The 14,373-nt window shown below is 41.3% G+C and overlaps 1 protein-coding gene across 1 annotated transcript in view; it reads right to left on the reverse strand.

The window, feature by feature from the left end:
• LOC126251538 (axotactin) overlaps window positions 1–14,373 on the reverse strand; it is a 611,191-nt gene that overhangs the window by 393,925 nt on the left and 202,893 nt on the right. The window contains exon 2 of the mRNA XM_049952046.1: window positions 12,314–12,392. Coding sequence (XP_049808003.1) covers window positions 12,314–12,369 — 56 coding nt within the window. The 5' untranslated portion in view covers window positions 12,370–12,392. The remainder of the gene's footprint in view (window positions 1–12,313; window positions 12,393–14,373) is intronic.

Consider the following 14,373-nt stretch of genomic DNA (forward strand, 5'->3'; position numbering starts at 1 on the left):
ACCTTATCGGTCCACCTAATTTTCAACATTCGTCTATAGCAGCACATCTCAAATGCTTCGATTCTCTTCTGTTCCGGTTTTCCCACAGTCCATGTTTCACTACCATACAATGCTGTACTCCAGACGTACATCCTCAGATATTTCTTCCTCAAATTAAGGCCGGTATTTGATATTAGTAGACTTCTCTTGGTCAGAAATGCCTTTTTTGCCATAGCGAGTCTGCTTTTGATGTCCTCCTTGCTCCGTCCGTCATTGGTTATTTTACTGCCTAGGTAGCAGAATTCCTTAACTTCATTGACTTCGTGACCATCAATCCTGATGTTAAGTTTCTCGCTGTTCTCATTTCTACTACTTCTCATTACCTTCGTCTTTCTCCGATTTACTCTCAAACCATACTGTGTACTCATTAGACTGTTCATTCCGTTCAGCAGATCATTTAATTCTTCTTCACTTTCACTCAGGATAGCAATGTCATCAGCGAATCGTATAATTGATATCCTTTCACCTTGTATTTTAATTCCACTCCTGAACCTTTCTTTTATTTCCATCATTGCTTCCTCGATGTACAGATTGAAGAGTAGGGGCGAAAGGCTACAGCCTTGTCTTACACCCTTCTTAATACGAGCACTTCGTTCTTGATCGTCCGCTCTTATTATTCCCTCTTGGCTGTTGTACATATTGTACATGACCCGTCTCTCCCTATAGCTTACCCCTACTTTTTTCAGAATCTCGAACAGCTTGCACCATTTTATATTGTCGAAAGCTTTTTCCAGGTCGACAAATCCTATGAAAGTGTCTTGATTTTTCTTTAGCCTTGCTTCCATTATTAGCTGTAACGTCAGAATTGCATCTCTCGTCCCTTTACTTTTCCCAAAGCCAAACTGATCGTCACCTAGCGCATTCTCAATTTTCTTTTCCATTCTTCTGTATATTATTCTTGTAAGCAGCTTCGATGCATGAGCTGTTAAGCTGATTGTGCGATAATTCTCGCACTTGTCAGCTCTTGCCGTCTTCGGAATTGTGTGGATGATGCTTTTCCGAAAGTCAGATGGTATGTCGCCAGACTCATATATTCTACACACCAACGTGAATAGTCGTTTTGTTGCCACTTCCCCCAATGATTTTAGAAATTCTGATGGAATGTTATCTATCCCTTCTGCCTCATTTGACCGTAAGTCCTCCAAAGCTCTTTTAAATTCCGATTCTAATACTGGATCCCCTATCTCTTCTAAATCGACTCCTGTTTCTTCTTCTATCACATCAGACAAATCTTCACCCTCATAGAGGCTTTCAATGTATTCTTTCCACCTATCTGCTCTCTCCTCTGCATTTAACAGTGGAATTCCCGTTGTACTCTTAATGTTACCACCGTTGCTTTTAATGTCACCGAAGGTTGTTTTGACTTTCCTGTATGCTGAGTCTGTCCTTCCGACAATCATATCTTTTTCGATGTCTTCACATTTTTCCTGCAGCCATTTCGTCTTAGCTTCCCTGCACTTCCTAATTATTTCATTCCTCAGCGACTTGTATTTCTGTATTCCTGATTTTCCCGGAACATGTTTGTACTTCCTCCTTTCATCAATCAACTGAAGTATTTCTTCTGTTACCCATGGTTTCTTCGCAGCTACCTTCTTTGTACCTATGTTTTCCTTCCCAACTTCTGTGATGGCCCTTTTTAGAGATGTCCATTCCTCTTCAACTGTACTGCCTACTGCGCTATTCCTTATTGCTGTATCTATAGCGTTAGAGAACTTCAAACGTATCTCGTCATTCCTTAGTACTTCCGTATCCCACTTCTTTGCGTATTGATTCTTCCTGACTAATGTCTTGAACTTCAGCCTACTCTTCATCACCTCTATATTGTGGTCTGAGTCTATATCTACTCCTGGGTACGCCTTACAATCCAGTATCTGATTTCGGAATCTCTGTCTGACCATGATGTAATCTAATTGAAATCTTCCCGTATCTCCCGGCCTTTTCCAGGTATACCTCCTCCTCTTGTGATTCTTGAACAGGGTATTCGCTATTACTAGCTGAAACTTGTTACAGAACTCAATTAGTCTTTCTCCTCTTTCATTCCTCGTCCCAAGCCCATATTTTCCTGTAACCTTTTCTTCTACTCCTTCCCCTACAACTGCATTCCAGTCGCCCATGACTATTAGATTTTCGTCCCCCTTTACATACTGCATTACCCTTTCAATATCCTCATACACTTCCTCTATCTGTTCATCTTCAGCTTGCGACGTCGGCATGTATACCTGAACTATCGTTGTCGGTGTTGGTCTGCTGTCGATTCTGATTAGAACAACCCGGTCACTGAACTGTTCACAGTAACACACCCTCTGCCCTACCTTCCTATTCATAACGAATCCTACACCTGTTATACCATTTTCTGCTGCTGTTGATATTACCCGATACTCATCTGACCAGAAAGCCTTGTCTTCCTTCCACTTCACTTCACTGACCCCTACTATATCTAGATTGAGCCTTTGCATTTCCCTTTTCAGATTTTCTAGTTTCCTTACCACGTTCAAGCTTCTGACATTCCACGCCCCGACTCGTAGAACGTTATCCTTTCGTTGATTATTCAATCTTTTTCTCATGGTAACCTCGCCCTTGGCAGTCCCCTCCCGTAGATCCGAATGGCGTACTATTCTGGAGTCTTTTGCCAATGGAGAGATCATCATGACACTTCTTCAATTACAGGCCACATGTCCTGTGGATTCACGTTACGTTTCTTTAATGCAGTGGTTTCCATTGCCTTCTGCATCCTCATGTCGTTGATCATTGCTGATTCTTTCGCCTTTAGGGGCAATTTCCCACCTCTAGGACAAGAGAGTGCCCTGAACCTCTATCCGCTCCTCCGCGCCCTCTTTGACAAGGTCGTTGGCAGAATGAGGCTGACTTCTTATGCCGGAAGTCTTCGGCCGCCAATGCTGATTATTTATCAAAGTTTAGGCAGTGGCGGGGATCGAACCCGGGACCGAGGACGTTTTGATTATGAACCAAAGACGCTACCCCTAGACCACGGGTTCAACTTGGTTCTTGTACATATTGTATATTAGCCGCCTTTCCCTGTAACTGATTGCTGTTTTTCTCAGAATTTCGAACATCTTGCACCATTTTATATAGCCGAATGCTTCTTCTAGGTCAACGAATGCTATGAGCGTGTCTAGATATTTCTTGAACTTTGCTTCCATTATCAAGTGCAACGTAAAAACTGTCTCTCTGGTGCCTTTACGCTGCAACCGTAACAATTCTTATTGGTTAGTTGGTTGGTTGATTTGGGTGAGGAGTCATTGGTCGCATCGGTGAGGGAAGGATGGTCAAGAAAATCGGCTGTGCCCTTCCAAAGAAACCATCATGACATTTGCCTGTACCGATTTAGGGAAATGACGAAAAATCTAAATCAGGATGGCCGGACGTTGGTTTGAACCGTCATCCTCTCGAATGTGAATCCAGTGTGCTAACAACTGCGCCACCTCGCCCAGTCCACAGTTTTTATTGTGATGTAGATAGAACCGATGGGGACGAAATTAATTAAATGGTAAATAATGTAATAAAGACCAGCTTAAGCAGAAAAACTACGTTTTTTAAAAACTTGTTTTAGGAGCCAACCACTCATTTTAAGTAACGTACTATAATCGTCTCATCCACAGGTAAAACAGACTCGGGTCCTCACTGAAGCGCAAGATATTTAGAGGGGTCCATCAACACACTCACACTGACACACGCGCGCGTGCACACACAAACACACGCACTACATTTATCTCATCCCCAGGTAAAATAGACCCAGGTCCTCTTTGAAGCGCAATATTTTAGAGACGGGTCCATTAACTTACTCAAATTGACGTACACTCTCTCTCTCTCTCTCTCTCTCTCTCTCTTTCACACACACACACACACACACACACACACACACACACACACACACACACACGAATCAACTCAGATGGTTGATTGTGGTCTTCAGTCCTGAGACTGGTTTGACGCAGCTCTCCATGCTACTCTATCCTGTGCAAGCTTCTTCATCTCCCAGTACCTACTGCAACCTTCATCCATCTGAATCTGCTTAGTGTATTGATCTCTTGGTCTCCCTCTTCGATTTTTACCCTCCACGCTGCCCTCCAATGCTAAATTTGTGATCCCTTGATGCCTCAAAACATGTCCTACCAACCGATCCCTTCTTCTAGTCAAGTTGTGCCACAAACTTCTCTTCTCCCCAATCCTATTCAATACCTCCTCATTAGTTACGTGATCTACCCACCTTATCTTCAGCATTCTTCTGTAGCACCACATTTCGAAAGCTTCTATTCTCTTCTTGTCCAAACTATTTATCGTCCATGTTTCACTTCCATACATGGCTACACTCCATACAAATACTTTCAGAAACGACTTCCTGACACTTAAATCTATACTCGATGTTAACAAATTTCTCTTCTTCAGAAACAATTTCCTTGCCATTGCCAGTCTACATTTTATATCCTCTCTACTTCGACAATCATCAGTTATTTTACTCCCTAAATAGCAAAACTCCTTTACTACTTTAAGTGTCTCATTTCCTAATCTAATCCCCTCAGCATCACCCGATTTAATTTGACTACATTCCATTATCCTCGTTTTGCTTTTGTTGATGTTCATCTTATATCCTCCTTTCAAGACACTGTCCATTCCGTTCAACTGCTCTTCCAAGTCCTTTGCTGTCTCTGACAGAATTACAATGTCATCGGCAAACCTCAAAGTTTTTACTTCTTCTCCATGAATTTTAATACCTACTCCGAATTTTTCTTTTGTTTCCTTTACTGCTTGCTCAATATACAGATTGAATAACATCGGGGAGAGGCTACAACCCTGTCTCACATTTTTCCCAACCACTGCTTCCCTTTCATGCCCCTCGACTCTTATAACTGCCATCTGGTTTCTGTACAAATTGTAAATAGCCTTTCGCTCCTTGTAATTTACCCCTGCCACCTTCAGAATTTGAAAGAGAGTATTCCAGTCAACGTTGTCAAAAGCTTTCTCTAACTCTACAAATGCTAGAAACGTAGGTTTGCCTTTTCTTAATCTTTCTTCTAAGATAAGTCGTAAGGTTAGTATTGCCTCACGTGTTCCAACATTTCTGCGGAATCCAAACTGATCTTCCCCGAGGTCCGCTTCTACCAGTTTTTCCATTCGTCTGTAAAGAATTCGCGTTAGTATTTTGCAGCTGTGACTTATTAAACTGATAGTTCGGTAATTTTCACATCTGTCAACACCTGCTTTCTTTGGGATTGGAATTATTATATTCTTCTTGAAGTCTGTGGGTATTTCGCCTGTCTCATTCATCTTGCTCACCAGATGGTAGAGTTTTGTCATGACTGGCTCTCCCAAGGCCATCAGTAGTTCTAATGGAATGTTGTCTACTCCCGGGGCCTTGTTTCGACTCAGGTCTTTCAGTGCTCTGTCAAACTCTTCACGCAGTATCTTATCTCCCATTTCATCTTCATCTACATCCTCTTCCATTTCCATAATATTGTCCTCAAGTACATCGCCCTTGTATAAACCCTCTATATACTCCTTCCACCTTTCTGCCTTCCCTTCTTTGCTTAGAACTGGGTTGCCATCTGAGCTCTTGATATTCATACAAGTGGTTCTCTTCTCTCCAAAGGTCTCTTTAATTTTCCTGTAGGCAGTATCTATCTTACCCCTAGTGACACAAGCCTCTACATCCTTACATTTGTCCTCTAGCCATCCCTGCTTAGCCATTTTGCACTTCCTGTCGATCTCATTTTTGAGACGTTTGTATTCCTTTTTGCCTGCTTCATTTACTGCATTTTTATATTTTCTCCTTTCATCAATTAAATTCAATATTTCTTCTGTTACCCAAGGATTTCTACTAGCCCTCGTCTTTTTACCTACTTGATCCTCTGCTGCCTTCACTACTTCATCCCTCAGAGCTACCCATTCTTCTTCTACTGTATTTCTTTCCCCCATTCCTGTCAATTGTTCCCTTATGCTCTCCCTGAAACTCTCTACAACCTCTCGTTCTTTCAGTTAATCCAGGTCCCATCTCCTTAAATTCCCACCTTTTTGCAGTTTCTTCAGTTTCAATCTGCAGTTCATAACCAATAGATTGTGGTCAGAATCCACATCTGCCCCTGGAAATGTCTTACAATTTAAAACCTGGTTCCTAAATCTCTGTCTTACCATTATATAATCTATCTGATACCTTTTAGTATCTCCAGGATTCTTCCAGGTATACAATCTTATTTTATGATTCTTGAACCAAGTGTTAGCTATGATTAGGTTATGCTCTGTGCAAAATTCTACAACGCGGCTTCCTCTTTCATTTCTTCCCCCCAATCCATATTCACCTACTACGTTTCCTTCTCTCCCTTTTCCTACTGACGAATTCCAGTCACCCATGACTATTAAATTTTCGTCTCCCTTCACTACCTGAATAATTTCTTTTATCTCGACATACATTTCATCAATTTCTTCATCATCTGCAGAGCTAGTTGGCATATAAACTTGTACTACTGTAGTAGGCATGGGCTTTGTGTCTATCTTGGCCACAATAATGCGTTCACTATGCTGTTTGTAGTAGCTAACCCGCACTCCTATTTTTTTTATTCATTATTAAACCTACTCCTGCATTACCCCTATGTGATTTTGTATTTATAACCCTGTAATCACCTGACCAAAAGTCTTGTTCCTCCTGCCACCGAACTTCACTAATTCCCACTATATCTAACTTTAACCTATCCATTTCCCTTTTTAAATTTTCTAACCTACCTGCCCGATTAAGGGATCTGACATTCCACGCTCCGATCCGTAGAATGCCATTTTTCTTTCTCCTGATAACGACGTCCTCTTGAGTAGTCCCCACCCGGAGATCCGAATGGGGGACTATTAATTTTTGTCTGCGATAGTTGGTATCATTGCCCCCGGAAAAATCTAAAATAGTGACAATCCCCTAGTTCCGACCAAATTTTTTTGGAGGTTTCCGTTAGATCAGTGTCTGAACTGGAACCACGCTCCCAAATATTCTGAACTGGGATTCCGTCTACCCCAGTACCACCGTGAAGGGACATTCGGCTGGAAAGTACCGTGACTTTATAATGGGCTGGATGTCAAACAGCCTGCAAAAAAATCCCATAACGCAAAAATTTTAAATAAATAAATGTTTTTCCTCTAATACTGTGGTGTGGGATCCTTGTGATCATAAGAGACGTGGATGTAGTTACTTTGTTTGGGCTTATTAGGGTGAATTTTTAGCGGGCAGCTAACTTGAATTAATTCAGCATTCATCCCACGCTTCTTCGAGTAAAATACTAGGCCTGTAGCGTGTGGCGCATCAGTTTGCAAAGTCACTAAGATTTTTAAGAATATCGTTAACGGAATTTTGACATTTGGAAGTGAGGTAAATATCCCGATTTCTCCCATATCTACTTCATGCAAACTAGGATCCATTAAGTTTTTTTATTTCCTGTCGCCAGACGCGTAATCTTGGGCTCTTGAATTTTCAGATAACTTTATTAGTTAATGACGTATTGAGGCAAACCTACGATAGGTCTTAATACGAGGGTCACTCCAAAAGAAATGCACACTATTTTTTTTAAATATATCTTTTATCCTACATGTCTGAAAGTTTTACAGTGTGTAGATACATCCTGTAGAAACAATATTTTCATTTCTCCACATAATTTCCATCCCTCTCAACTGCCTTACGCCATCTTGGAACCAGCGCCTGTATACCCGCACGGTAAAATTTTGGACCAACCTGTTTGAGCCACTGTTTGGCAGCTTCCACAAGGGAGTCATCATCTTCAAACCATGTTCCACGAAGATAGTCTTCCAGTTTCCCAAAGAGATGATAGTCACATAGATCCAGGTCAGGACGGTAAGGCGGGTGTTTCAGTGATGTCTATCCGAGTTTTGTGATCGCTTCCATGGTTTTTTGACTGACATGTGGCCGTGCATTGTCGTGCAACAGAAAAACAACCTGCTTTTGCCGATGTGGTCGAACACGACTCACTTGAGCTTGAAGTTTCTTCCAGTGTCGTCACATATGCATCAGAATTTATGGTGGTTCCACTGGGCATGACGTCCACAAGCAAGAGTCCTTCGGAATCGAAAAACACCGTAGCCATAACTTTTTCAGCGGAAAGCGTGGTTTTGAATTTTTTTTTCTTGGGTGATTTTGCATGATGCCACCCCATTGATTGCCTCTTCGTCTCTGGTGAAAAATGATGGAGCCATGTTTCATCACCTATCACAATTCTTCCAAGAAATTCATCTTCACCTTTCTCGTACTGTTCCAAAACGTCGCTGCATACCGTTTTTCTTGTTTCTTTGTGAGCCACGGTCAACACCCTGGGAACACACTTGGCACAAAGCTTTTTTAACGGCAAGACTTTCAGTATTCTGCAAACACTTCCTTCCCCTATCCCAACGTAGCGTGACAATTCGTTCACTGTGATGCGTCTGTCAGCAGTCACCAATTCGTTAACCCTCTGCACATTGTCTGGAGTGTGTGCAGTACGAAGCCTGACGCTGCGAGGACAATCCTCAAGATTGCCGTGTCCGCTTTCATCACGTAACCTGCTTGCCCACCTTCTAACTGTACTGCGATCGATAGCAGCATCTCCATACACCTTTTTCAACCTCTTGTGGATGTTTCCCACTGTCTCGTCTTCACAGCACAGGAATTCTATGACAGCACGTTGCTTCTAGCGAACGTCAAGTGTAGCAGCCATCTTGAAGACATGCGGTGACGGCTCCACTCACGGGAACAGGTAACAGATTGAACTAAATTTGAAAACAAGCGGGAAGGATGTATCTACACACTGTAAAACTTTCACACATGCAGAATGAAAACTGTATTTTTACAAAAGTAGTGTGCATTTTTTTTGGAGTGACCCTCGTATCCACAACCTATTGACTTATGAGATGACTGAGGAAATTCAAAACTCAAATAAAGTAAGAATAAGAATGATTGTTTAAAAATATTTTGCGATCCTAATACACTCTAAGACAAAGAAACGATGACTTCGCTGGTAATCGTAACTAAATTCGAAGCGGTACTCATCACTGAAAACAGTTTTATTCCACTCATTGAGATTCTAGGCCGCAGACGAGTCTGGAGACGCTCCGGACGCCAATGTGACTGTTGCCTGCAATACGGCCTGACAACCAGGAGCGATAGTGTGCGGTGCCATTTCTTCTCATAGCAGGTCCCCTCTGTTGTCATCCGCGGCACCTTTGGAGCACAGCTGTACGTCGGCGAGATTCAGTGCCCTGTTTTGTTGCCCTTCACAGCAAGCCACCCCTCACACGGCGAGAGGTTCTACTCCTTGTCTTGGTGCTTGCCAAACCCTATCTTGACTAGCAATGTCGCCGTATCTCTCCCCAATGGAGAACGTTTGGAGCCTTACGGGAGGAGCTCTCCAACCAGCTCGGGATTATGACTATTTAACGCGCCAGTTGGACAAAATTTGGCACGATATACCTCAAGAGTACCAAACCGAATGACTGCTGGCATTAGGGTCAGAGGTGGACCAAAGCATTATTGTCTTGCTTAATTTGAGAAACTCTGGCTCTTGAAAAAAAAAAAAAAAGTAAAAAGAAATCAGCTAATTTTTCTGAAATTTTAATTATTTGTTTCTCTGCACATGTACATCACATCTACCGATTTCCCTGCCATTCGGATAATTCCTTCGTGGTTCTTTTGTCTTAGAGTCTAATTACAGCACTGCCAACTGAAAACGGCTCCAAGAAATACGTCAGCATCCCTATTGCAGCATTATGACGGCTGTACCAGCCATGATGGAGCAATACACACATCTGCCGTAGTGACTGTGCCCGCCATTTTTGGAGAATAACAACGACGTAACACTAACCACTGTAACAAGAGGATTTTTTTTCTTTCTCGATATAACCTATTAACAAGTACCGCCATAAAATACAAACTAATTGCCATAAAAAGAAAGGATTTTTTCATGTAACCAGTTCGTTGAATCATAAATTGTAACATTTTATATAATTAAATAATAAATAACTAACCAACCGACTTCTCAACTACTGTAAAAGCAGGACGACCGTGACACCATGGCTGACAGAAGTCAAGAAAGACATACAGCAACTGAACATAACTGAAATTGACATTAGAAACCGAGCACGTCTCAGAAGGATATTAAAAGAAAAGATGTTTCAGGACAGATCACCACGTAAAAAGACTGGCGCCCTTTGGACAAAGGAGAGAAAGGAGAAACGTAGCCATAGAATGCGGGATTACTGGGTAAACATCAAGTCCCTCTCCAGGCGGAAAAGCTGAATATCGTGGCCCTTAGCTGGCCCATTCGAAAGAAGAAGAAGAAGAAGAAGAAGAAGAAGAAATAATTTATGTTGTTCTGGAGTCGCCGCGTGAGTTAAGTCTTGTAATGACGTTATATATAAATATCCATCCAAGTCTGCTGCTTCTATTTTATTTCTTTATTGCAATAGGCCTATTTCTGCTACAGTTGCCATTGTCATGCTGTCTGCGAATAATACATAGAATTAATTTTATTATTTGCTCAAATTTTTGTCGTTTCATGCTATGACTGTACGGTGTGTGTATACATTAGTACTTACTTCCAGTTATTCTTGACTTCCGTATCACATCGGTGGGTGCTGTCAGTTGTTAAATTGCTATGACTTTGTGATCTAAGTTTGGGACAACCTGTTGGTCCTTTTTGACATCGGTGGATTCCGTTTCAGGTATTTCAGCTCATATTTGTAGATTAACGAAATTCTGACAGCACATTTGGCAGTTACACCAGCGATGCTATACTGTATCAATCTCATATAATCTCAATTCAATCTCGTAACCTTCTTCCTGCAGCCCCCCCCCCCCCGCAATCTCGCTCTCCTTCCCCATCCCCATCATTAGGCGTAGTGAATGCGACACAGAAAAGTAGTGTAGCTGCTGGAGAACATCTGTTATTCATAACACGGTCAACCTAAGTCTGCGAACGAAAAATCTGTTCAGCCTTAAGTAAAAGTTCAACTACAAGTATGTTGGTTTTAAACTTCAAGAAATAAACCGTATTTCACCAAATTTCTTTTATTGGTTGCGTGTATGAAGAGGTAAATTAAGTAAGAAAAAGACTTCGATCTCTATGTACATTTTACACAAAGCAATGAACTTGTACCACATTGACAAAGAGATACAAATTTTCTTATTGTATCTGTAATGTGTAAGACTATCTACTACTAACATTGGATACTTTCACATCTTTGAAGCCTTGTCGTAACAATTTTGCAGTGGAGATTGATTAAATGGTAACACTGTGTGAGATCAGTGTGCTGTAACTGAATCATCTACATAGATGTAAGGTTCTGTCGTGGACGTACAAAGTTGGCTGATGTACGTAGACTGAATTGGAAATGAGAAATAATATTCGCTAAATCGTTAATGGTCTATAGAATATATGTTTGGGGACATAAAATGTTTGTTTGCTACGAGTTCTTTACAAAGCAGAGAACGATTGGATAGTTGTATCAGTAAGAAGAAGCGTACCAGGTACGAGGGTTGGAACTTTAATAGTGGCAACAATTTATTTACAGCTCGTACAAAACAGATACTTATTTCAAAGTTTTACTGACCTTCAAAGTAGTCACCAGCATTGTGTATAACCCGTTGCCAGCGATGTGGAAGTCGTAGGATACTCTTAGCAGTGCCGGATGTGTTGACAGTTCGAGCGGCGCGGTCTATTGCCCGACGAATTTGTAGCAGTTCTGAAGCGAATGCCGTGAAGTGTTTCCTTCAGTTTAGGAACCGAGTTGAACTTCTTTCTCTATGCTGTTCATTTTTGGAACACAACCTTCGACCAGCTTAGAGACAGAAGTGATGAACTTTCTGCAGGACCTGACCATCATTTTGCAGGACAATGGTTAAGCACGTACAGTGCAAGCTGTCACTGATTTGTTTGACTGATGGGGATATTAATGCTATACTCCCTACTGCACTCCCCTGAGTTAAGCCCTCGTAAGTTCAACTCTATTTCTAAAGGAAACACTTCACGGCATTCGCTTCAGAACTGCTACAAATTCGTCGGGCAATAGACCGCGCCGCTCGAACTGTCAACACATCTGGTACTGCTAAGAGTATCCTACGACTTCCACATCGCTGGCAACGGGTTATACACAATGCTGGTGACTACTTTGAACGTCAGTAAAACTTTGAAATACGTATCTATTTTGTACGAGCTGTAAATAAAAAGTTGCCACTATTAAAGTTCCAATCCTCGTAGTTTCTATTCCAGTCTCATTCGTGCAGGAATAAACTTACCTCCGGGTTGTACACGAGCAGTCGCCTCTTGGTTTTCTTCGAAGTTCGTCCATCATACAGACATGTCTTTCGGCTCCACCTGGAACAAAAAAGGGAAAATATAAGTTCTTCAGTGTCTGTTAACAACAACTCCGCAGCCGCCTTTCAGCGTGTGCGGAGGACACTTCTGGTACCACCACGAGTCAGAAAGGCCATTTCCCATTCCAACCGCACATGCTGAACCGGGAAGAGAGAATGTTGGTTACCTTCTGCATGAGCCAAATTTTCCAGTAATGGCCATTTTGCGAGAAGAGGGAGGAATAAATGTGGTGGCTGACTTTTGTTCGAACTTACTATCTCGAAATTTTAACTGTAAGGCTCTCTGTTTTGAATGCCTTCTTCCGGTGTCTTCCACTGGAATTCGATGAGCACATCTGTGGCATTCTGGTTCTTACTAAATGGACCCATGACGAAACGCGCCGCTTTTATTTAGATATTCGCAATTAAACTCAACAGGTATGGGTTCTACACTGAGGAGCAGTACTCGAGATTCAGTCTAATCAGTGTTTTACGTGTACCTCTTTCACGGGTAAGTTGACATTAATTGGCAATCTTCCAGTGACGCTCAGTCGGACATTTGCTTTCCTTGCGGCCACTTAAAGCCGCTATAGACAGTTGCGGCTACATTATGCGACCGTTACTTCCGTTTCCAGGAATTTACTACCAATAGTATAATCGACCAGTTTTGCAGATAATGCATAACATGTATTTACGATGGTCAGCAGCGAGATTTTTGTAGTACCCCATAAAAGGGATTCACGGCACTGTACAGCCCCGCAGTGCACGTATAATGTAGAACGATTCTGTGAATTACGATCACAGGGAACATTACGCCACGCGTCTGTTTAAAACAAAAGAAATGTAACTTGCTTCCTTCTCGAGAAGAAGAAGGCGACTTCTTCGGTAAAGCTTATGTTTCAGATCACTTTACTGGCGTCTCCATGATATCAGAGTACGAAAATGTATATTATTTCTTAAATAACTATTGAGTTGCTTGTAAAAAGTGTTAGTGTCACTTCATAGTACCTTTAGAAATTGATCCTGTTACAAGATTTACGTGTTCTGTCTAGTTTGTTTTAGTGTGGCGAGACTACTCCGCTACTAACGAAGTGATGAAATTGTCGGTCGTTATCGCCTCTTTTAGTGCATTGTAACGTTCCCTGGCATTTTCACAGTTTATTTGTACCATATACGCCGCTCTGGGCAAGTTGTATATACATCGTAATTATTCAACAAAAATATTACTGAATGTGGTATAAAATACGTTTGTTATTTTCATTATGTTTTATTGTAATATTTCTCTGTATTTAGGATAGGAATTTTTCTGTATTTAATATGTGAATGTAAAATGTGTCAGTATTTGCGGTATCAGAGATATCGCAATTTGCCAGAAATCAATTTACAAAGAAATGTTAATAGTCGGGAAATGCTATATAAGGACTAAACATTATGTATTCTTGGGTCGTCTCTGATCAGACGTTATCGAGGTAGGTCGCTGTGAAGAAGCTTTTAACGAATGTGTAGACTTCTTTTGTCTCTGTCTGGACTTAGCCGCCATTAGACGATGCGTTATGAATTAATGTGAGTTGAATTGTTGTTTGAGCTAAATATATCAGTATTTATCAAAAGTGTGAATTATTTATGTAAATTAGCTTGCCCACGTCATCTAGAAAATTTCTTTAAGAATTTTTCAGCATTTTTTAGCGGTGTTGCTGGGCTGTGCCGCGACCAACAATCGCAGATCTGAAGAGGCGGCACATTTAAAAAATTATCAACCCCGTAAATCGGGAACAGATGCATAAAAATCAATAGTGAATTAAGAAATTGTTCTTTCTTTTCAGTGATCCTGTGGCTGATAAAATTTGAATTAATTATACGTTTGTGCATTCGTAGGCGGATAGTTAATGTTAGTTAACATTGAAATTTAAACAGTTTGGTTCTTTAAAATAACTCAAATGCATAGTGAAGTAGGTTTGATCAGTGATAAATGTCGGCTTGGCAATAATTAAAACATTTTCCGC

The sequence above is a fragment of the Schistocerca nitens genome, chromosome 4, assembly GCF_023898315.1.
Source record: "Schistocerca nitens isolate TAMUIC-IGC-003100 chromosome 4, iqSchNite1.1, whole genome shotgun sequence".
Classification (NCBI taxonomy): Eukaryota; Metazoa; Arthropoda; class Insecta; order Orthoptera; family Acrididae; genus Schistocerca; species Schistocerca nitens.